General features: G+C 38.2%; 1 protein-coding gene across 1 annotated transcript in view; it reads right to left on the bottom strand.

Annotated features, from left to right (window-relative positions):
* Positions 1-21,214, bottom strand: part of LOC146169738 (otoferlin-like) — a 99,875-nt gene extending 78,661 nt beyond the window's left edge. Inside the window, exons 1-13 of the mRNA XM_083383670.1 lie at positions 20,991-21,214; positions 19,894-19,952; positions 19,067-19,155; positions 18,500-18,599; positions 17,934-18,073; positions 13,375-13,469; positions 12,188-12,296; positions 11,513-11,567; positions 9,956-10,150; positions 6,714-6,875; positions 3,381-3,460; positions 2,290-2,476; positions 1,498-1,684 (exon numbers count right to left, since the gene is read on the bottom strand). Coding sequence (XP_083239796.1) covers positions 1,498-1,684; positions 2,290-2,476; positions 3,381-3,460; positions 6,714-6,875; positions 9,956-10,150; positions 11,513-11,567; positions 12,188-12,296; positions 13,375-13,469; positions 17,934-18,073; positions 18,500-18,599; positions 19,067-19,155; positions 19,894-19,952; positions 20,991-21,069 — 1,537 coding nt within the window. The 5' untranslated portion in view covers positions 21,070-21,214. The remainder of the gene's footprint in view (positions 1-1,497; positions 1,685-2,289; positions 2,477-3,380; positions 3,461-6,713; positions 6,876-9,955; positions 10,151-11,512; positions 11,568-12,187; positions 12,297-13,374; positions 13,470-17,933; positions 18,074-18,499; positions 18,600-19,066; positions 19,156-19,893; positions 19,953-20,990) is intronic.
* Between the last annotated feature and the right edge of the window lie 3,836 nt (positions 21,215-25,050).

The raw sequence follows: 25,050 nt of genomic DNA, 5'->3' as shown, positions 1-25,050 counted from the left end.
ATAGCGTATGGCAATAAAATACTTTACTTGACCCTTACGATCTATTTTAATAAATTAACAAAAAAGCGAATATAACGATAATTTATGAAGTTGTGTACCGCTAACGTGTCTGCCTTTCATCGAGTTACAGTTAGTGGAAATGTATATCGTTAGTAAAAGGTGGATACATGCAAAATTGCGTTGTGTTAATACGTGTAAAAACTCAAATTAATCAAACAAGAGAAATAATTTAACTTGCAGAAAAATCAAGTCAACGACAAATATTTCGAGTGAACTGTAAATTGTTATTTGATTTGGTGAAATTGTGCTGAACAACGGTGAAATTGTGCTGAACAACATAAAAACAACACAGCAACACATTATGTAAACGAAGAGAAAGCGGGGTAACCTGTATCAGGCAAAATATAGACCCAAGCTGAATTCAAAACTTTATTTTCGAAAAAATAAATATTCTTTCTCGTGCACATAAAAATGAAAAACTTAGTTTAAAATACAGATTGTTTTAAGGACTTTCTCTCCGTTTTTTGTGTCTGCTGGTTGCATACTACGTCACACAAACAAAAAGTTGCACGCAACTACGCCGTAACACAATGCTTTACTACAGCAAGGACATTACCGAAATGGACTGATGTGTTCCGGTCCGAGTGAACGTGTTGGTGGAGTTAGCGAAAAAACAAAACACAATTATAACTGACACCGGAAACCTACGCACGGGTGAAACGCTACAGTGGATTTTAATACTACAATACTCTAAGTCTTAAGATCATAAAAAATGACATACACTACTTTCGGTAAAACAGAAAAAGTTTTTAAGTAATTTTCTGTTTTCCCCGATTAATGACACAATCTATCTAGAGATTTGTATGATTTAAAGCAAGATACTTTCTTTGCATGTAACTGTTTAGCGAAATCTTCGTACAATACAAAATTGTCTAAGCTGCACTACATGATAATGTTAAAAAATAATGATATTACATCATAACTTAACATTGATACATTCTCGCCGCAAGTTCCAGAAGTATTTCAGTAAATATTTGTTACCAATATTGACACGAAACGAGAAACAAGCAGTTTTCGTTCAAATATGTGCCATATAGAATATAGTGCTTCTTCAAGAAGCACTATATTTTTTTACCGCCACTAGACGTATTAGGAATAATTAGCTCATTATGCTCTAACTTGCTATTAGTTCATAAAAAAACACAAGCATGGGAATATACAATCGTCTCTAAGCATGGGGATTTACAATCATCTCACGTATTATTTTCGAGAAGTGTAGCATTAAAGGTATACGAAGTATTGTTACTAATGCCTTAACATTTCGGACATATTGTCGAAAAAACAATTCTTTCAATTGGAAAATTAGTTATAACTCTTTGCGTCCTATGCCGATATATTACAGGGAGTATAAACCCTAAATGCCCATGGTCCGCCAATATGAACCACACTTGAATTTCCCCAAAAAAGTCTACAACAGTATTCGACTTAAAAAAATACCTCGGTCGCCGGAGTTTGAGATGCGATCGAGTTCCAAGAAAGCAGTTCCTATGACTGTGTTGTTGAGGTTGTCCTTGTCCCTGATCTGGATCCGTATTCGCTTGCACAGAGGCGGAAAGAGCTCGGTGAAGATGATCTGCTCATTCCAACAAGGCTCGTACGAGTTCTTTTTCACTGAGGTGCGACCCTGTGAGCAAAGGATGTAGGTTTGTCAAAATTCGTATTAGCACACAAATCCTTGACTGTGAGACAAATAACTGGAAACGTGATAATTCACAATTGATTAGGAACAGTGGTACAGCTAGCAAGCGCAGAAATATAATACGACATACTTTCCAGTGTTAAAACCTCAAGTAAATGACTTAAATTAGGTGCACTGTTTGAAATATGTTTGATTCGACTGAAGTAAGTTCTTTCAAAGACAAACACCTTGACTGAAATCTTTAGAGAGAATATTTTGGGTGGAATATAAGTGTTTAGTTTAATATACAGTTTTGGTAAAATTGAGGTTTAATATTACCTTTAAGCTGTAAAACAATTTTGTGTTATTTATTGCGTTTTTATTGTTTGTGATGCGATAAAACTCGATTTGAATGCGATTTTTAATTTAAATGATTTGCATGTTTTTAATAAAGCGAGTCAAATTTTACATGCTATAATGACTTGGACTAGGAATAAACTTAATTAGCAAATAACTTGAAAGGTACGTCAGTTTAAATGACTTGTTTACAACATTGATTCTCTCACGTTTAGAGCTGCGCAAAACAATTACCGTGGACTGTATTTAGGTACCTTCTGATCGCAAAAGGAAATTTCGATATAAGGGTCCACCAGGTCCCTCGCCTCCCCCTGGAGGACCGTTTTCAGTTTCTCGGTAATGCTCGTGTTCATCTTGGGAAGACCCTCGGCGCGGTAGATCTTGAAGATGAAGCGCGCCCGTTGACGCTCAGGTGGGACTCCCTCGGGCAAGAGGAGATGACTGGAAGAAAGAACAGAGAGTTTACATTTTCATCTTCTGAAGACATGCTTGACTTGGCTAATACGAAATGCCAACACTATAATACAGGCTCTATAGCTGTTGGGATGCTAGGTTTTTTCTCTGTCGGCGAGCACGAAAGGGGTTGAGTCGACATGACGTTATAAAGTGTCGCCATTTTATGACGTTATGAATAAATAACTAACACCCACGTCGATACACTCGACTTTAAAGTGGATAAAAACGCGCTAATACTGTATGTGGTTTCAACATAGAGCTATGTGCATTGCAAAACAAATATATCAAAAGGCAGATAAAATGTAGTTTATAATTTTAGTACATAATGTGATGTTATAAATACTTGGGTATATCGTACCTGTCGCGTTGGTGTAAATTGCGGTGTAAATAGCATGCTTTAACATGAAGGTATGTTTGGACAGAAGAGAATAAAAATATGGCAAAAAACAGTTTTGAAAACATTATTTCTGTTGCATTTTGCGACCTCAATATATCTAATTTTTCTGTTGTAGAAAATGAAGAAAAACGCCGCTAAAACAACCACCTGGTGGACACACAACCATTGAAAAACAATGTTTAAATTAAGGTTGATCTAGAAATTGGTGCTTAAGTTACTCCTCGTTACTGCATACAGAGCCAATATCCGATAATCAAATGAGATAGTGATAAAACACTTCCCACGAAACGAGTGCGAAAATTTCACAAGCATTAAAAATTAAGCTCTACCTAACTACATTGTTATTGTGCGAACCAAAACTTTTTATAAACGGTCCAACTAACGTCTATATTTTCGAGACAAACAAATGTTTGCACCGTGCACGACGCGCATGTTAACAGTGGTGGCTTTCAAAACGATTTTAGACAATCTAGGTTTAATGTTGAAACCCACTTTTCTATGTCGTCATCGTCGTCATCACTTGACTTGCAAATCTTGATGTTGTCGCCTTTTCCAACCACAGCTACGTCGACCTAATACAAATCAAGTTGAAACACCAGAGTCAAGTTTAATAGCCTGTACAGTGTGCCGTTACAAAACATAGTTTCTAAAGTTAGTCCAGCAATATTTTCTCGATGAATTTGTAATAGTACAAATTAGGTACTAAAACTAGATCTTGTTTAAAATGAAGTTATGTTTTAACCTAAAACAGTACAGATCTTTTACGTTGAAAAGGGTACCGCGTCACTTACAACTGGAGAACTTTAGTGTTTAGTGTAAAGCAATTTAGTGTAAAGCAAGTGGACAAAACGTGTAGATTGAAACTACACAAAGCGGTTAGAATACTTGTAGCTATAAGCAATATAGTGGACCAAATCCAGCTCAACCGATCCATTGCTTATCTAATTAGACGATGTAAGCTACATTTCAAAAGGTAGAGTAAGATAGGCAGACAAATCGGAGAGTTTAGGGCTTTGTTTATCCAAACACGGTCGGTTCAAAAATATTTTTTGCCATTTTAAAGCTGTTTTGCAGGCCACAGTCAGTGTTCACGGCCGTTTTGAACTTGACGAAGACCGCTGGCCGCGATCAAAAAAAAATCAAAAACTGCTGCCTCTTTCGGACGACGCGTATCGACGGAGCATGAAATCCGCGAAGACTGTCAAACACCATTAAAAATGCATGGGCGACCGGGCAAGTTTAACGACACGGGTGGGAAATTGACTCGGACCCTTTCCAGTTCACAACGTGCGTGTCTGCCCACCAGGTCGCTACCCGGTCAAAAAGTTGCGTAACACCGTTTCTTGGACCGCCACCAACTCCTGACTTGCTGCAAGTGGCAAGGCTTGTCGAATCGCGATTCATCTGCCAAATAGCGTCACCGACAACCTTTCGAAGTCTTGGTAACAATCACAGAATTGGAAAGAGTTTCTTTACAAACTTACAATCGGAAAATTCATCTGTATAATGACTTAGAGACATCAACTAAGGCCCGCGAGATAGATCAGCCCACAACGCTTTTTCTACAATAAGGTTAATAATTGTTTAATAACGTAAATGTTTGTGAGATGCAAAACTAAAAAATATTGATGAGACTTTAAACGAAACGACGTTTTTTAAGCTGAATATATATTTTTTTACCTTGGTTTACAGTGTTTATAGTTAAGTCAATCAAGGTCAATACACAATTTTATATTCGGCCCGCTAAAAGTTGAACTGCCAGGGCAATTTGTTGTACATTTTTTATTATGTGAAGTCTACTTTTAGATTTTGTAATCAATGTTTAAATTTTCACTATACAGTTGTTCAGGTGTCACGCTCCAATCATAGCCTAGCACAATTTTTTAAAGAATGAAAATCAAGTACGAAATAATAATATGCTAAGTTAATAATATCATTGTAACGAGCATATGCCGACTTACGCCGTACAGCAGCGTATCCCAGTCGGGGTCCTGTTTCCAGTGTTGTAAACAAGTCATTTTAAATTGACTTAAGTCCCAGTCAAGTCATTTGTAAAACAACTGAAGTCCAAGTCAAGTGTTTTTTAATAAATAACAAGTCAAGTCCCAGTCCAAGTCATCAGTTGCGCAAGTCAAGTCACAGTCAAGTCATTATGAGAGCAAATCAACTTCAAGTCATGTCCTTGGTTAAAAAATAAAATTTTAAACTGTTAAAATTTTTAAATTTCTATGATTATGAGCAATAACTGAACTAAAAAATAAGAAAAAATGCAACATATAGCAAGCAATTTGTTTTATGTGCTAAAATTTGGATAAATAGCTCAATTTTATAAAAAATACTTGAAAAAAAACGCTTCATTTTAACCCAAGTCATTTGTCCAAATGACTTAAATCAAGTCAAGTCATTTGTCCGAAAGACTTAAGTCAAGTCAAGTCGTTTGAAAACAGTGACTTAAGTGCACTTAAGTCAAGTCATTGACTTAAGTCATTACAACACTGCCTGTTTCTTACCCCCAAGGTTGCCAAGAGATATTTAAGTTATATTTGATTCCATCTTTGCTCTATGAGCAAGCTTATCGGTCCAACTTCGTGTACCATTAGAGTTGAAACAAATCAAGAAGGTTTTTTCAACCTTGTATACGGTGATGTGTGTTGTTTAAATCTTGTTTTTTGCGACGTTATAGTAAATCACTTTGCGAGAATACGAGTAAGGGTGCCGCGAACCAATTATAAATTCTGTAGGATACCGCAAGTCAAACAAGTTGGGAACCACTGTCGTAAAGCAAACGATTGTAACTGGTTTTGATTTAACCAAAGAAACCCAAAGCAGTACACTCTAATATAGGATATTTTTAATCACGGAAGGCCGCACTCCAAATATCGTACTTATATTTCATTTATTTATATCGCATGTCAGAAACCAGTGTACACGACGACATACTGTACACACGCCTGTAGGAAAGTTATGGAAGTATTGTTCTCCTTTTAAAGCTACCAGCTCAATCCGCGCTGTTTGCAGAGATTATTTACATTGCGGGCCGTTCTGCATACGAGCAAACTTTAACCTATTCGTGGTAGTAGGTGCTTATCCCGCCGCAGAAAAGCGTTTCGCATCAGCCAGAACCGAAACTAACATCTTAGGGATAATTACCATAAAGTTGTATAGTATGACAAATCTTGACTCTCAGAGTACGCAAAACGTTTAGACCCTCTGAATAGATACCGACAAAGATATACCGTATACAATCTAAAATAACGAGCGCTTTCAATTCGAATTACAATTTTTCCACCGATGTATTTCAACAGGTTTCCAAACCCGGGGCAATGTTTATTTAATCGGTATACAAGGTTAAGCTAGTAACAAAACGTCGATTTACCTTGAAGTTGCCATGCCAAATTACTTCATTGTAACGTTAAGAAGTTTTGAATGCGGTTAAACAAAGTTCATAAAACGCTACGGAGAAATCAAGGACTTTTTTAACAGAGGTATACCACGAGAGTAATGTCTACAATTTCCAGTTGACTACTACTGTCAGAAAATTAACAAGAATCAGAGTGTCAATGTTCAGTGTCCATCACACATGCACTAAATTCCGCCTTTTAGGACAAACTTTTATTTCTGGCCTCATAAAACAGACAACCGACCTTGAGGTAGCCAAAGTTTGTTCATAAAACGCTACGCAGAAATCAAAGTCTTATTTTTCAACAATAGAGTAATGTCTATAACTTCAAGTTATGTACTGTTTTCAGCTTGTCCATAAAACGTACACTACATTCTGCCTTTTTGGGTAAGCTTTTTTTTGGCCTCACACAACAGACAACTGACCTTGAGGTAGCCCTTGGGTCCTGTGTTGAGGTCGTCTGGGTCGGTGAGCACCGCCCACTTGTGGGCAAAGTTGTGGTCGGTGTTTGCGTAGATCGTGCCAAGGTCAAGCTTGAATTTTCCCACCAGAGTTCCGCTCCTCAGGATGTTGCGGGAGTGAATCACCTGTCGAATAAAAGTATCAGTAAAATTGTCACAATCCGGAGCTCTTGATGCAGGAAAGAGGCTTCAAGGATTACAAGGTTTTCGTTTCTCGTTTGTCACTAAAGTGAGTAACGAAATTCGCACGACTAGCACTCAAGTGCAATTTTCAAACGCCATTTTTAGACTTTTTTCACAAGAACGTGCTCTTAACATAATTCATGTTGATGTATTTGAATTTCGTGAGGTTTCTGGTTGTTTAGTTTTTACAGAGAAAAACTATAAATCTGACTTTTAGTGTTATGTTCAAGTATGCTTAAAAAGAAAATCTTGCGATAAATTCAAACCAAGTATCAAGGTTTTTACTTAACCTTTTATAGTTTTGAGTAATCTATAGGCTATTACGGCCCTCGGGTTAATATGGTTTTTACTTGACCCTCAGAAAAAGTTGAGATCATACTTTTGAAACTTGACAGTGCCAAATATTACATCATTATGTGATTAAGAATACCAAGAGAAATAATAACACAGTAGAAACCATCTAGTAACGTTGTGCGCAAATTCGGCCAAATAAACCTATTCAGCTGTGGCACGCGCAACGCGCACGATCATGTCCTATTTTGGTAAATCGAAGGCGTTGTGCGACGGCTTATCGAAAGCCAGGGGAAGAGGACAATAAAAACAAGTTGCGAAAGGCGACAAAGGTCAGCCTCTGCATCATTCATGGCTCTGCGGTCACCTCCCGAAGTTCCACTGGCTACAGTATCGCGCCGTGTCCTCGATTTCATCGGAACGAGCCGCGACGGTAGGGGAAGGGGGTAATTGCGGGAGGCTACTTTATTGTGTTTAGCTACTTGAGTCACGCGACGCCCGAATACCTAATTAACAAACTACTGTACAGCTGCGAAAGGTCGTTTTTCTGCGCTTCCGCTGTTTTCCGGGCTACACAATTACTGTTTTTAGTTAGGTGCGTACAGCCAGTAAACGTCTAATTTGTGGATTTTCTTCTATTTTTACAGCATTGACCTTGCTGTAGTTTTCAAACCGAGCTTCATGAGAAAGTATCAATGGGCTAGCGCATCTTCATTTCATTGACTGATAAAATATATTAACTATCATATCATTCTTGTTTTACTCTTCTGATGGTAGATTATTTAACAGGTTTTGTACATTACTCTGTATAAATATTCTGGTTGGAGTGGTAAGAGAAATTATAGGACCGTGCGTGTTCAAATGTTTTTCGGTTTTTACTGGAGGTTTTAATATTTCAAAAACTAAGTTAAAGAGACACTAGAATTACCTTTCTTGCAAACTTTATGAATTTCCTGAGAAAGCAACCGAAATCCTAATCGAATACGAGATTTAAATGGGAGTTTAGTTGCTATCTCTAAGGTAGTTGATGCTTTGTCGTCTTTTTATAGTGCTGATTAATCCAAATTCTCGATCGGCATAAAACACCGACGGCCGTTGTGTTTGGTTTTTATTTTTTATTTTGTTTTATACTTTGATTTAAATTCTTTATTGAAATTCGTCACAGCACAATGTACGTCAAGTGAACATGGGAATCCATACTTTATTGACCGTTCAATCGATCGTTACCCGAATATAGGCAAAATATGCAAGATAATGTCAAGGTTAACATTTGCTCTACAAGTGATGTTTTACCAGAGACTAAAAACAATTATCTTACATAGCCCGCAACGAAAGCGAAAAGTATAGAGTAATTACTGAACTTGTTTGGCAAATATTATAGCAAAAAATCAGGATTTTTTTCCCATTATATTTGAAATCAAGTGGGAAGGCAAGAACTATAATGACCGTTCGAAATATTTCGCATATTTCATTTTTGGATGTCGAGCAAAAAGCCAATAGGGTCGCAAAAGTAAATTACCGTTGCTTTCTTTATTAGCGACAGAGTCGCTCCAACCCAACCCGCTCATTCCATTTGGGTCTCATCAATGATGCAACAGTCGTGCTATTACCTTGGGGCTTGGAAATAGTTCGACGGTGCGCCTCCTAATAACTTTGCGGCCGCGAGACTATTTTGCCAGAAATCCACAGTTAAACCTAATGGATTTTCACGAATGTTTTGGAAATAGGAAGAGGATTTAAAGGAATATACAGCGATAAATATATATTGAAGGAAATATATGACCCTATAAGAAATGTATGGCGTTTATAAGCTTTAATGTATGTGTTGACGACCGCTAAGCAACTCCATAGTGTTCGCGCCCCCCCGGTTGAGAACCACTGCTTTAGACTTTAGGCACAGTTAGTACTTTTTAGACATCGGCAATCACACTTTTAAGTTGTTATACGATATTAAATCAGATAGGGCTCCGTCTGACTAGAATTAGGCAATGACATTGCAAATGCGGTATATTCGAATATACAAATAGGGATTGGGTGAAATAACGAAATGCTGGAAAGTCAACATGTTCTTTTTCACGTGGGCACGATACGACCCTGGGGTATCTTAAGGGCATAGGTACTATGGGACCTGCTTTTGGGATCGTACACTCGTTTTTTACAGCAGACGGACACGGGCCTGGCATTTTTGGAAACATTTTCCTTTAAGACTGACCAAACTCTCATTTTAACAAGGGAATATTTCAAAATAACATAATACGTTGTGCTTCATTTTGATTTTTTTAATCTTGAACAACCTTCCACTTTTTTTCGGAAGTTAAGCTCTAAAATTCTAGACGATTGCTTTAAATCAGTGATTCCCAATCATTATGTTGTCGCGACCTCCTTGCCAGTTTACAAATACCTTCGTCCCGATCCCCATTTTTCTTCGATTGAATAAATACAAGTGTAAAGGTGACTCAAAAGCACGACTGGTTGACTTAAGCAAATATCGTTAACACAATTGCTAGACCGGCGCATTATTTTACTCCTTACACTACTAATCTGTTTTTCGTTTTTGTCTCAATTTTTTGTTCGACAAACAGTACACGACGACATTCCTGACAATCTCTTGCTACCCCACGTTGGGAAACACTTCTTTAAATGATTTGGTCCTATAGCCACTGTCAGGACTTTCCCAATGCATGTTTGTACTCACCGCGTATCATAGTTACATTAAGGGCAAGGGGTCTTACCGAGAGAGTCATGATTTTGTCGAATACCACTTGGCGTGGCAGATGGTAGTCGAAGACGAAGACCTCGTTGTAGTAAGGGCAGTTGGTGGACTCCTTCTGCGTTGTGAACTTCTTGTCGTCGCCCACCTGGACCATCACAACTGGGTCGATGTTGGTGCCGCTCAACTGACGAGCTTCCACCACCGTCACAGAGACCTAAAGCACAACAGCTTGGTTTAGGCAAGATAATGCGTCGAGGCCATTTTGGTCGATACTGGTGAATATATTTTTTTTTTAGGATAAATTTTAACCCTTTACTATCGAAAGAGTTGGAATATGTTTACTGACCCTTAATTCCCTGAATCAATCGCACTGTTGTGCAATAAAATTCAACATAGGGGAAACATCATAGGGGCAGCGGAAAATAAGTTTGGCCCACAAAAACCTACGAGCTAAGCATCAAGACCATTCTGTAATACAATATGTTTAAAGTTGAAATTCGCTTCAGGTCAACACCTGGTGGAATAAGTGTAAAAAGCGCAAAACTTCCTGTCTCTAAACTTATCACAATAGTGAACTTTTAGTAATTTGAGAACCATAGCTTCTTAAAGCACAACAATTTGGGTTAAACAGAATAATGAGTCGAGGGCGAAGCCATTTTGGTCGGGTACGGCTGGTGAAAATATTGTATGTTTCCAGGATAAATTTTGGGTTTTATTCCTTTACTATATCAAAAGAGTTATATTTCCCTGAAGCAATCGCACTATTTAAATTTAACATAGGGAAAACAACATAGGAGCAGCGGAACATAAGTTCGGCCCACAACAACCGAGATCATTCTGTGTTACAATATGTTTTAAGCTGAAATTCGCTTCAGGTCTGATAAAAAAAACATCTGATAAAATAATTGTAATAGGCGCTAAACTTCCTGTCTCTAAACTTACTGCAATAGGAAACTGGGGGTTATTAAAGAACCAGTATATCCCTCTTTAAGCACAAAAAATTGGTTCAAGCACGTTAAAGGGTCGAAGCCATTTTGCTCGGTACGCCCGGTGAAGAATTTTACACGATTTCCGGGACAAACGGCGTTTGTTTGTGTTCCTGGTTGTAACACTTTACGACCGAAAGGGTTGCTACATTTTTCTTCTGTTACCCTGAAGTAATCGCACTCCTGTGTATCAAAATACAACGGAAGAGGAACATATAGGTAAACGCTGATATCCCGTATTCACGTTTCGGTCTACACTCCACAGGATAAAAGTGCACAGCCATAACGAATAACTTCTTTATAAGTCCTTATACAACAGGTTTGGAGTTGAAGTTTGCTTAAAACCCTTTGAAAGTTTGCTTAAAACCCAATTTATGTTGAAGGACAGAAAACCAAGGTCACCGTCGGCCATTTTGACGTTTTCAAGTTAGCGAAAGTAATCCAACACAAACCATCAATCAAAGTCAACGCCATAGAGATAACTACCAAGGGCGCCACGGCCAAAGTGCTAGAATGTCGGAAACCGAGCTGCTACCGGAAAAAATAATGTGCCACGCCAAAACATTGCGGCACAACGGTTCGCTTCTCACCTGGAAATCTTGTGGTTTTAGCGCCACCGATTCGAAGCGGATCTCTGGTTTCGATCTGAAACACAAAAGGGTAAGTTACAATAATTCGTACGAAAAACTGAAAAAAGGGGGAACGGAATGATTTCGTATACTGGATACGCAAACTGAATTACATAATACTCAACAAAGAACATACATCAATTTTATAAATAACTATTATTGACATAACCCGATTCGTTGAAAATACCAGAGTTTATAAGCTATAGGCTGAACAAAACAAGTTATACGGGGTCAGACTGTACGCCAAATTGGCATGCTTTTTCTTAAAATTATAAAAATCAGTATGCTCTCAAAATGGTTTTGCCTTGACGAAAAGCTACCATTAACAGACAATACTCTTGTAAGAATTTAACCCGACCCTTTAAAGACTTGAAATATATGACAGTTAGGAACAGTAAAATAATAAATAGGTTTTATCGGAACTAATAACATCGCTTCCTTAAATCTAAGAATCGGTATAAGTTAAAGGTCCTTTCGATTGCAACACGAAGTACCCGACAATGATTTAAATGTCTAAATCTCACCATTCACAAAAAATCCTGTTCAATTAAAATACTTTTGAATCACACCTTCCAAACAGAATACTTGGGGATATGATATAAAGATTATGTTTCGCCATGCTTGCCGACCGCTTACCTTTTGTTGGTCACTGGTTGGTCGACGATGGTCATCGAAGCAACCGAGATGTTGTCAGGTACATCCAAAAGCAGGCGGGGCTCGCGGTTGCCCATTCCGATGGGTCCATCTATAAAAAATCGACAAAAAATTACACGTATGGAATTTTCCCAAAACCATCGGTCTTTCGCGGTGTAAATTTTACACCAACTTAAAGGTGGAAATACGAGTTCTAGGGGTGATTATGGGCGACGTTTTAAAACAAGAAGCTAACGTTCTACGTAGCACAAACAGTGGCCTTTAGGGAAGTCTATAAAAACGTGTATATATAAATTATTTTCAGTTTATTTTAAAATTATTTTTACTTATAAGCGATTGGTAAAAAGTTATTTGTTTCTTCTTAAGTGAAGCACGTCGGAAAGTCTGCCCCCAAACTCAGGTTAGGAGAATCAATAAATATTAATTATGAATGCGGCTGAACTTAATTAATTTGTGACAATTATTCTCATTTTTCAATTCACCATTAAAGACCGTCAATGGGCATTCGATTAAACTAATTTTAAAACCGAACTCTACTTATGTTTTTTATCGTTCTTCTTAAACTTTTAATTGATGATAGTTAGCTTTGAGGCTACAGGTTGGACAAGTTTTACGAATATGCCGAACAGACGTGATATCAATATAAGAGAAACGAAGCGAAGGCCAAGTGAAATCGCAAAAGATTGCCTTTTCACTTTCAGCAGTTAACAATCGCGCTAATTATTCAATTACGATCAGATATACAGCGGATTCTGCGTGCTAAGCCGATGTGGTGGACGACTACTGTGCAAGTGGCGTGAAATCCCCAGAGGCTTGCTGACGAGCTTATTCAGCTGGGAGGTTTGTTTACAGTTTTACGCGCGGCGTTCGTAGGCGTTCGAGAGTTATGATGATTGTGTTTTTTATATCTATACTGTTTAAAACTGTTCTCATATTTTAATTACGTTAACATAAGAATCAAGTTGTTATGAATTTCAAAATTTGAGATAAATTTCAATGAGCGCACGATTTAACAATTAAAAAAGAAATATTTTTATTAACTGTCAGTATTTTAGCTGGCCGGCTTGAAACGCTCAACATTTAAATATTATCATTCGATGCCAGACTTTTATTTCCTAAAAATAAAAAATAAAATAAAAAAAATACAATTCATATGATGCATAGCCTACCTATTGCAGTTTCGTTGGCAATAATCAAGCCACCTTCCTCAATCGGCCGCTGCTTGCTTCGCAGACCCACAGCGCCGAGAATGCCTTTCTTGTTGCTGGAATATAAAACAAAAAAATTGACCACATTTCTGTACAGTCACGCAAGTTTGTACTCTTGGAGAAGGAGAGTGCACACTATATCTTGTTGTAGACATGCAATAGGTAACATTATGCAAACAAAAAAGTCCTGGCAATTTGCGAAACCACAGGATGGGGCCATCAGGCCATGCCCCACCAAGCATTATGTTTTGCCTACTTTTACTATGTAAATACAAAAAATTCCGCTCTCGCGAAAATGCGACCCATTTTACTAGCATTTTGTCCGTTCTTAAGAAATCTATACAGGCGTAAGACGCCCTGCTTGTTATGACATGTGTTGTTAAACTCATATTTAAATGCTGTTTTTTCTGCAATATGCAAACTTTGTGACGTCATCCCTAATTTCATGCATCCTCCCCAAACAAAATTCGGAACCCGCCCTTGGTCTTGGCACAAACAGTTTATGCATAAACAAAACAAAATTTTCTTAACACGTCTTTATTTGGCACGTAATACTACCAAGGAATATCACACGCGTGTGCAAGTTTTTGAATAAACGTTTTTTTAAATATTGCTTAAAACGATTAAAAAAGAGAGGCAATAAAAGTGTAATGTTTACATTACTAGGTTACTGCAGAGGAGAGTTTCGCATAAAACTGTTTCCAATCTAATAATTCCTGTAACGATGTTATTCCTATGTGCAGTGACTTATTATTGAACAGCAGAACTGTAATGAACTAAGTTGTCAGATTTATACACTAAAAATATAAAAATCAGTCTTGCTCAGACAAAGTCAGGCAGTAAGTATAAATTGCCCCATTGCAGGGGTTTTAAACTGACAGTGAGTGGTGAGGCTATACTTCACTGAATACGAGTTACGTACTGTGCATGCTTGTGTGTCAACAAACGACAAAATAGTACTTTGTTGAAGTTCGAAATCCGATATTTATTCGTGTTGTATCCTGATACAAAGTCGTGCAGCACGGTTTAAGTCTTCTCCAAAGTTAGGCCTAATATTATCGTTCAAGCAAAAATGAACGATAAAAGCAACAAACCGATAGTTCTAATTTCTTAAATATTTCATTATCTTTTACGTCTGGCAAATAACATTATTTCTCGGTTGATAATTGCCGAAAAGTTTGTGTTGAATGTCACCAAACAAATTTGTTTGTACACTTGATCTAGGTTTGGTTTCATTGTTAAACGAAGCAAAATCTGTTTTCCGAATATCTTAAATCGTTTCAACGTCATTTTTTAGTTTATTTTTTTTACCTTTTATTGAGGTTTGACCGGAGTTGCCTAAATGCTAGATTTTGCTGCAATCATTGCCATTTCATCGTTTTCACGTCAAAAATATTTTAACGGAAAAATTTGGAATGACCAGGTTCATTTGACGCTACAACAAACAATAAATCCGCTAAAAAACAAGTGCATACTTCAAAAACGTCAACAGTGTCGGCATTCGGGAAATATACGTGCAGTTGTCAAGGACACAAATCAAGACGCCGGTACGGCGACTAACAACAAAGCGTACTGGCATGCCCCCCTCAGCTGGTGACGTCACAATGACGTAATAAATCCCGAACAAGGGTAATACCCGCTCTTTTTAAGGGGGGTCGGCGTCGCCGATGCTCTGTTGGTCGGAGGGGTATCGGCTAGGGGTGCATGATGAGTCGGCTGGTCCCCTGACAGCTGGCGGATGCGCTGTGTCTTCACTGCGATGTTTCGGAATCTTTGTAGGGCCAGGCCTGGCCGTGGCTGGGCACTGGCACACTCGGACCTTGGGTCGGCAGGGTATGTTTATGTGTAAGCGTGAGAGGCCTTTATGTGTAGAGTTGGTGCACAATGTGTGTGAAGATGGCTAACCGTAGTTGCGATTGAATCGCATTAACGTTTAGTTAAAAGCTAAGCGGGAATTGGAAATCAAATGCTATATAGTCTGCCCTGATTCCCTTCTTGGCGTTCCGGGTATCTCGTGAGTTTACCGTGATGAGTTGCCCCGGACCAAGGTCGCTAGTTTATGAGTTATATCAAATGTTACTTTTTAAGTAAAACAGTTTGATAAAAGCTGTGAAACCAGGTTCCAAATTTGGAATACGATTCTGATTAGTTGTTCATTTTTTCTGCTTTTAAGTTTGGCTGCTTTAACAAACGCAGTACTTTTTAACAGAACTTACAAAAAATGGTAATATACAGTGCTTATCTGGCATACAACGTCAGCGTCAAGCTTTAACTTTCCAACTTCCAATATACTTTGGTATGACGAGCCATGGTGCCGCGTTTACTCAACGTCTTTACATGTTGGATTGCAACAGCGCGTAGCCGCTACACAAAAGAATACGCTGAAACGATTTCTCGAACAAAAGCCCAGGTTGCCCATGTTGGTATTGCGACAGGTTAATACTGGCAACCTGTTGCCACCTTACATTTGCTTGTTTTATTGCCAGAAGCAAGAAAAGCCGCGTAACGCCAGGCGACCGGTTAATTAACGTCGACGTTTGGCAAAGCTCTTAATACGCCTAAATTACTTTCAATAAGCGCGCGTGAAATGGTAACAGGAATGAAAGGTTGGTTACCTTGTCGTCGTCTCGTGGTCCTTAAGCAGCGGTGACATAACCGAACTGCTTCTTTCCAGTGAGCAAAAGGGGTAAAAACAAATTAGTTTAGGATACGTTTGCTTTGGCACAACAATATAAATAAGACGACAAGTTTCAAATGGGAAGCTATATCTATTAATTATGAAAAAATGACGTTTGCATACATAAAAAAACATTAATATTGAACCAAAGAGGCTTTTATTCAAGTATTTAAACGGGGAAAATTAGTGGGCCATTTTATGCTCTTTTATAGATACAAGGACTCTTTGGAGCATAATGGTTGGAGGTTGTAGTAAGGCGTAAAAAGAATATCAAAACCCATACAGAAGTAAATATCATTTAGAACGTTTCGAATAACTCTTTATTAATTTTCAACATGCAAGCATTCTTTGTTTTTCATGTTGCAAATATATCAATGGGCAGTTCTCACAAAGCTATTTCCAACAATGATTTCTTAAATAGTCAGTGTTCGAAATTGGCCACAGGACAAAATATCAAAGTTGCTGCAAATCGCTATGTACCAAGACATAAAGTACATCGGGAAACACGGAAATACGTCAATAAACCACTTGAAAGAAATGCTTCAGGGTGATATACGCCCAAGTAGTTTAAGCGCCACACCGTCATGGGTAACTATTGAAGCTCCCTGGCAATGAAGGGTGTCCAAAATTTGGTTAAAGTTTTAAAAACCCAACACCTGCACTTAGATATACGCACCTCTTTGACGATTTTCGGCTTACCAAACTGAATGAACTCTGAGACTTCCTGCTGTCCAAGTAAGCATAGATAACAAAGGGAAAATAGACGATAATGTGTCAACGTATTTGGCCACAAGACAGCCACAAAGTGTAATTTTGTTGCGAAAATTATAAAATCACCCTATGAATGAATTGTTATTGCATTTGCATCAAAATGTTGCAATATCTAACGATAAGAGCAGTGTTGGCATTGGAACATTCGAATACAACGTTGATATTTTTTTATCAAATCTTAAGTAAAATGCGAAAGATTTGTACGTTGTGAAATGAGACTAGATCATTTTATTACAATTTGTGCATTAGCTCATTTTTTCTTTATCACAATGTTTAACCATGCTTGTCACCTTGCTGTTATGGGATTTTTCAAAAAACGTTTTTGTGGTCTGAGGTCAGTCATTTTAAGTCATTTTAATGTTAGGCATTTTTTTTGCCAAAACTAGCTTAGCATAAAGTAGTTTTAACCTACCATTGTTTAGCCCAGGGATGTCCTGCCTTTTAGCAGAATGGACCGCATTGTCAAAAATTTCGATGGGCGGCAAAACCTCTCAAATTAAAGGGGTGACGTCATAAGTTACGTCATATCGTGACGTCATAAAACAACCTAACTTATAAACACCCGCTCTTCGAGAGTGAACCCATGCGCAAATATGCAAGTAATCTCGACCTTATTTTTTTTTTGTCATGGCGAAGTGCGAAAATTTAAGTTTTTACGTGTTTGGGCTGATATATTTCCTTAAAACGGTCCGGAAAAACACACATCTTACTTAGCAATGATGGGTGCAAAGTGTTCGATGGATGTTGAAATGCGACATTAGACTCGATTAATAAAATAGTCTCAGAAAAAACATAAGATTGGGCCTACATCAAACACTGCGCGTTCTACACGTTTTGATGATAGTCGAAACAATTGTTTTTAATAAAGCCTACTGAAAGTAAGAATAAGTGGTGGGCCGCACGTAAATATCAGGCTGGCCGCGGGTTGGACATCCCTGGTTTAGCCACATGGCATCACCAACATACCACGATTTGCTAATGAAAGATCCTAATCGCAATTTGCCGCTAGGAATGTCTAACTTTGAACTTTTTTTTGCCCCCTGGGCGCTTTGAATTCGACAAGCAAACGTACCTCTTTTTGGTGCCAATTGATGTGGTCGATTTCATGCTGAGAAGGTCCAGGGGCTGCTTATGGGGCGAGAAATCTTCAACCGCCCAGTTGCCCACGGTGCCATCTGGTGCCAGGTATTTGATCTCTATGGTGATGGTGGTCTGCAATTAAAGGGTGGTGTTTAATAAGGACTAATAGCAAGGGAACAGCAAGCAATAGGAAAAAGAATACTAAAAGTAAACATAAAAGTTTGAGGTTCTCAAACGTTTTAACCTGACGGACCCCCTTTGGTTCTTGTTATAAATGTGAATCCCAAACATTTTTCAAACAAGGTAATTTCAAAAAATTACTTTACAAAATAGTTACTCCAAGGTATAAATCAATAAACTGAATGTGCTCCTGATAAAAATTATCAGCTAAACTATTTAAAATAGGTTAAGCGGGTAGCCTTGAACCTGGTTACGGACCCAAGTTAATAACCAAGTGTGTATATATACCATTTGTAGTACGCAAATATCCTATCCTGATTTGCTCTATGGGTGCTAAATAAATCACGACTGAAGGCTATTTAATGGTCCATAACCTACTTTCAGAGCAGTGTTATTGGTGTCCAGGAGTGATTCCGTAAGAGACAGTTCACCGTTGCGAACAACCTGCTGCAAAACCATCTGGAATCTTCCAATCAACCTGCAAATAAAAACAAGTTATTCGTAAATTTAAATTCACGGTCGTTGCAAAATAATAATTAGGAAAATAATAGCATATCGTGTTGACATGCCATTATAAGACTTAGCCATTAGCCAACTAGGACAGTTTACATGGACACATTGAAAAGCTTTTACCAACCATGGTCTTTTAACCCATAGGTCGATCAAATGGCTAGGGGGAAATAGCTTGGTGTGGTGCCCTGGTCTTCCTAAAAGGTCGCCTTATAAACGTAATACAAATATATTGTTGGTAATATCATGCAATCCATACACAAGTCGGAACTTATTTAAAATTGGATTAACAAACGAAACTTTATTATTACCAGATTTAAAAGTTGCTCAGGCCGTATATTGCTGTGGAGGCCCGGTATGTTTTTTGAAATTAAACAAATTTATAATTCTATTACGCAACTTTATGTCATCAGCCTAATCACGACCAATAATTACCTGTTTGAGAATACTTTATTGAAATTGAAGACGTCGATCGCAATCATCTCGTGGTCTTCGATTTTGCTGGCAACCGGCCATTCAAAAATCTACAAACAAAAACCAACAAACTATTACAAACAGAGGAAGGTGTTTTGCTTGCCTGCGGGTCTCTTCCTTATAAATATTTAAATTGTAGATTTTCGTAACAAATTACCCTATCCAAACGAAAAACGGTTTGACGCTAAAAATTTCAAATAAAAATACAAATATAATAATTGAGTGTGCCAAACTCAGAATCATGCCTAGAACACTTTTAAATTCGTGTAAATGTGTTTATTATGTTTGGGGTAGGCCTACGTTATAAAACAGTGATTTTCAACCTGTTTCCGCGACGACCCGAACACTAAGTATATATATAACAGCAAATTTTGGCGACCAAATTCTATTCACAAAACATTTTATAAGTAAACTTGATATATCACTTAAACAAAGTCGAATTTAATTAAACACGAGCCACGTATTTGTAATCCTCTTAAAGTTTCTGATATGTTGAAGAAATCTTACTCTAGGCGAAAATCTTACTCTAAATCTAACCATGTGATTTACAGCAGTCGGCGACCCAGCCGAATTAAAAGGCCAAATTTTGGGTCGCACCCCATAGGTTGAGAAACACCGTCACAGATCGTAGGCTACGCCACAGGACAAGAGCTATAATAATTATTTCAAAGCATTCCCGCCAAACCTAACATGTATAGTTGCATACTAAGCCTTTTATTCGGCCAAATTAAAAGTAGTAACGGTCCAAAAGGTAAACATTCATGTAAAATATGATTAGCATATACGACCTCGTGAAAAATGGCTTCATCCTCACAATCTTCAACTGTCCTCGTCTGATAGGGATGCTCTAAAGAAGTTAAAAACGTAATACTTGTTGTGCAATGTAGCCGACGAAAATTCCCTTCGCTTTGTGTATTTTGCCAGGGGGCATGAAAACAAGTGTGCACTCAAACGCCGACACAACAGAAAACGTTTGGATTTGCTTGTCTTCGGGGAGCGCTACCTTAGGTCATTAACTTTTCTGCTGACAAATTTTATTTTGGTTCTCAAAATTGATGAACAATAGGCAACGTATTTTATATTAGATGTACGTCTGTTGCCTATTTGTCGTCTGGTTAATTATCGTTTAACAGCATTCACCCACTTTTAAGGGCACGATAGTTGATTGTAATGAGACTCTAAAAATAATCGCGGCATAGTTAAATAAGTGCTTTATTTAGTTGTTAAATGAGAGTCGATAATTATCCTGCCTAACGCATACATACAAATTGTAAATTGACCTCGGAGCGTTGTACATGTATGGGTTTAAAATTGCTTCTCATTCCGCACACGCAAATAATTGTTTGCCTTTTAGTGCTAATTTTGGTTAATTGTTCGTACTGCGGGGAACCTAAAAATGTGCCTAGTTATTTAGCTATTATAGACGCCCAGCGCTGTTAATTAAAATGTTTTACTGTAGATGTTTTTGCAATCAGCGCGAGAGCGGGCGCGTCACAACACCTAACTATTATTAGCAAACGTTTTTTTTTGTGGTTAACCGTCAAGCCTCACTAAACACCTCCCAGTCTTTACTGCGTGTATTTAAGGTGGGGAAATTTATGTGTTATGGCATCATGAACCAGCCGAACGTCTAGCCGCCCTACGCACATTCTAAAATATTCAACCAGTTTCGCTTCGTCTTATTTGTTTTTTAGTAACGGTTTCAGAACCAAAACTGGTAAACGTTTACAGCACTAATTAAAGCGGTTTATACGGGGATTGTATTTTATACCTGGAATAAGAAAAGCACACTTTTGTGGTCTTGTAAAAGCCTAATTTTGTTCGTTAATAGCTTGCAGGCCGAACTCGTCCGCAACGTACAACCGCAAAGCAGCAATTAGCTTACCTCGAAACGTAATGCGGCAATTTCTGGCACCCTTTCCTTTTAACCCGTTGAGGCTGATAATCCGAACTTCGAGAGACATTTTGCACCAGCTTTACCGTATCAGAAAGAAATCGGATAAAAGTAACTCGTACTTTGTAGCTATTCCATTGCTGATGTTGGACACAGCAGAAGAACGCCTAATCTCGTTACAAATCTAATGCTGTCTTTTTTTAACGAAAGTTGCAAAGACCTGCAATTAGACAAATTTTAAGTCTTAGTATGTTTATGTCTTTAACATTGTTCCTGGCAAATTTTGATCCATTTCTACAGCAATCTTACCGGGTCTGTCGGCTTAACACGCTGCAAGAGATTAATTCAAACTCCTTCTCTCTCTAGGCATCTTTCGCCGGCAAATCTAGAGTGCTGTGCTGATACTATAAATTGATAGCTTTGCGGGCTCACACTGACTAACTGTCGTGAACTTTGCATCAAAAGCGAACCTAACGCGAACTACCCCGCGGCTATTTCTCGCTCGTAATAGTAGGTGTTGCCTTTGTGGGGATATGAGCGTACACATTAAACGGGCGTCGTTAAAAGCGAAACGACATTGAATGTCACAGGGACACACTTAGTCTGCTGCTGTTTTGATACAGATATAGGATATAAATGGACAAAAGAAACTGTGCCAGTCGCTGTTGAAGCTATGCTGTAAAGTGTAAACTGTCTGTTGGTAGAAAACAGCGAAAACACAACGTTGAAGTGGAAAACCTGTAACTTGTCAACGTGGTCACGCCTTTTGCAACCAGCCCCTTGCTATGCTGTCGGATAGTGAAAAATTGGCAGTAGTCTTAACTGCATGTCATTTATTTAAATAGGAGTAGAATACTTTACGAAACTGACAATGCATTGTTGTACCTGGGCAACTTTTACGTCACATGTTATAAGTCAATAAAGCGAAAGTATAATAGGGTCTGACATGAAATGTTTGCCAATGGTTAGATTCATCCGTAAATGAACTTCACCTAAGAAATCGGCTGCGGTTTGAACAAATTCCTAACTGAAAACATTAGTCAAGGATAATAGCATATTCCATAGGTAAATCCTCTATTTTCGGAAAAACCTTTGATAATTACCAATTAAAAACAATTTTTTGTGCGAAAAATAATAAAAAGTTTAGTAAAAATTAAAGACATATTGTCATGTATAAAAACTCTCAAGACCTGTACACCACAAGAGGCCAACTAGTAATCATTCTGTCAACTGTTAAGTGTGCCGTTATTTTTGGCCAGTACGACCTTAAAACGAATAGTTCGCAGTTTACATGCACGGACCTATGTTTACCAATGTTCTCTGTAAGGTTCCAAACTCTGTCTATCTTCTGCATTAAAAACTAAGGGCCCCCGACCCGTCTTCAAAACTGATAGTGAAGAAAGGGCGAAACCGCTCTCAAAAATATTTCGCAAATAAAAAAGAGCCGGGCGACAAGTCCTAAAAAATCGCGAAAAATTCTCGCAGGCTCCTCAATGGAAACTATTGGCATTCCAAAGCGGCGGCCTTCGGCTAGCGCTCGTGCTGTACACTCTCGCGCAACTGTTTGCCTCTTTTTACCCGACGACAATAAACCTGTACGCCGCCCGCAATCCGACAAACCTGTCCCGAGGAAAACTTTTTTTCGGGCTTCTTTTGTGACGCAACAGGCGAGCCTCGCGTCGTCGTCGAGAAGGGGAGAAGGTGCGACAATATTTGCTCACGATGGGCGTCGCAGAAAAATGCTTCACGGCTCAAGGGTTGCGTAGCGCTATACGGCTCGAACAAGACGATTCGGCTGCTACTGCTCGGAAATGGATTTGGCGTTTTTCGTTCGTGTGGCGATCTATGACGACTTGACCTATGACCTATTGTGATGTAAGTGGACGTTACGTTACGTTGCGTTGCTAATAGTTAAATTTTGACGGACGGCACGCTTGGGAAGGCGCAAAATATTTCATATGTTAGTCAAAAATGCCAATAATATTCCAGCGTTTTATGTCAAACATCCAAGTTAAAGAATTTGGAAAAAAACAGCAGTATTTCGTTCGGTCGTGTTTTTCTTTTTTTTCGTTTGAAAGAGCGGAAATACTGCAACTTTTTTGTAGAAGCAGAAGCGAGATTCTTGCTGTCAAGTTTTGATCAATGCGACGTATCTGTTTGCTCCGTAAATACAAAACCAAAGCATCGTCGCAAACAAAGCGTCGTCACAACTCGTGAAGGTCTGGATAAATTACGCTAATATCGATAAACCACAGTGCATGAAAACATCGCGTAGGCTACCACAAATCTCAACTGTGCTGCAATGAAAACTGTTTTTCGAAATTTGTGTAAAAAAGGCACACATATAATTTGCTATTCGTCGTACAGCTTGCCCCACCTTTATTATGTGGGTGGTTAATTGCGGGAAAAGCACTCGCTGAATAAAATAAAACAAATACAAGTAATTCGTAAGTCAGTTGTATGTACCAGACCAGTATGACAAGCCAGTATAAAGAATAATTTTGCATCAATATTTCTACCGCTTTGGACTTGACAACTTGGATAACTTTACCTTCCACTATATTAAACAGACTAAACTCGTTGTCAGGGACGAAACACGGTATTTCCGCAAAACGTACCTAACAATATACTGTCCCAAAATGACACACATTCATTCCAGTTTGACCCAAACTGAATGAATAATTGATAAGTGCGAACAACACGTCCCAACAATCCAGGCTTATTTTCGCCAATTTCCCATCAAGGTGGTAAGAATACTTAAATACAAGCGCTTTCTCATTACGCGGATCGGGTTACATCAGTTCTTCACGTAAAAATTTGAGTTGGGAAAAAAGAAAACTGAACTTTACGGTTACTAACACGCTTTCGGCCTACAAACAGATATTCTGCGACTCTTAGGTTTAACAGAGCAAACCATAGTGGTCAAGTATTTCACTTTAAATTATATATTAGTCTAGCCTAGAGATAACAACAAAGATAGCACATTGGTATCCTACATATAAACAATATTACGTTTTAGTTAGCTTATAGATTTGCGGTATTAACAACGTTCAAACTTTTACAAAACGCTTGCCAACTCAATCAGTCAATGTTTTAGCGGCTCCTAAACAAAGTGTCGCGGCACACTGGATGCGGTTGCCATGCAATGCTTAATGGTCTTGAAAATATTTTTGAAGTATTGGGTTTTTTGCGTTATTAGTAAGCCTTTTCATTCAATTGATTACGTTTTATTAGAGCGTGACAAGCCAACAAATATTTTCAACGTTGTGCACAGACAGTGCAAAATAAACGAAGTATGCGTAACGCAATGTGAATTCTTTCTATACCCAAGTTTTGTATGTCTTTTTGCTAAATTTATTGATGGGTTTAAGACTAAAAAGTCATTACTACCGTGCACTAATGGAAAAGCCTTCTGCATTTTGCTGTGCGCGAACCTACCCACTATCGCCCTCTACACATCAAACGAAAATTTATTATTGTGGGAAAATTCCCAAAGGCGGTTATCAACGCCTTTATAAAAGCTAAGATCTCAAGCTGGACTAAATATTAAACCCTTACGACGAATTTCCTTCAAGAGAAATCAAAACACACAACGCTGGTGGCAAATTGAAATTAAACACTTAGCACGTCAGTATAAAAATCCGAATTACTTTGTCCTGGTAGAAAAATTATACGTTTACAAAACACTATATCGCAAAAAAGGGCAATGGCCTAACTCGATTTCCGCAATGTCCGAATTCTAGTTTGTTTTTACTGCGTTGCCGTGATCACAATGCGTTAGGCCGGATGTTACCCAACATCAATGCAATTCTTTCGGTCCTGAAATGCCTTTTATCGCCTCTCGGCAGAATGCAAAGAAATATTATTTTAAACCCTTATTATAAATCCTTTGATAATTAATACAAGTGATTCTCAGCTATTTATGGGCGAAAAAAAACGGAAATTTCGTCATAGAACCGAAATCACAAGATGGTTTCTGAAGTCAGTGAAACCACAATAAAGTTTTAGTTCAACTGGTTAATAATTAAAATAATATATTGCACGTGCCCCA

Source organism: Ascidiella aspersa, chromosome 1, assembly GCF_963924565.1.
Source record: "Ascidiella aspersa chromosome 1, kaAscAspe10.2, whole genome shotgun sequence".
Lineage (NCBI taxonomy): Eukaryota > Metazoa > Chordata > Ascidiacea > Phlebobranchia > Ascidiidae > Ascidiella > Ascidiella aspersa.
This window is presented reverse-complemented; position numbering and strand designations above follow the sequence as displayed.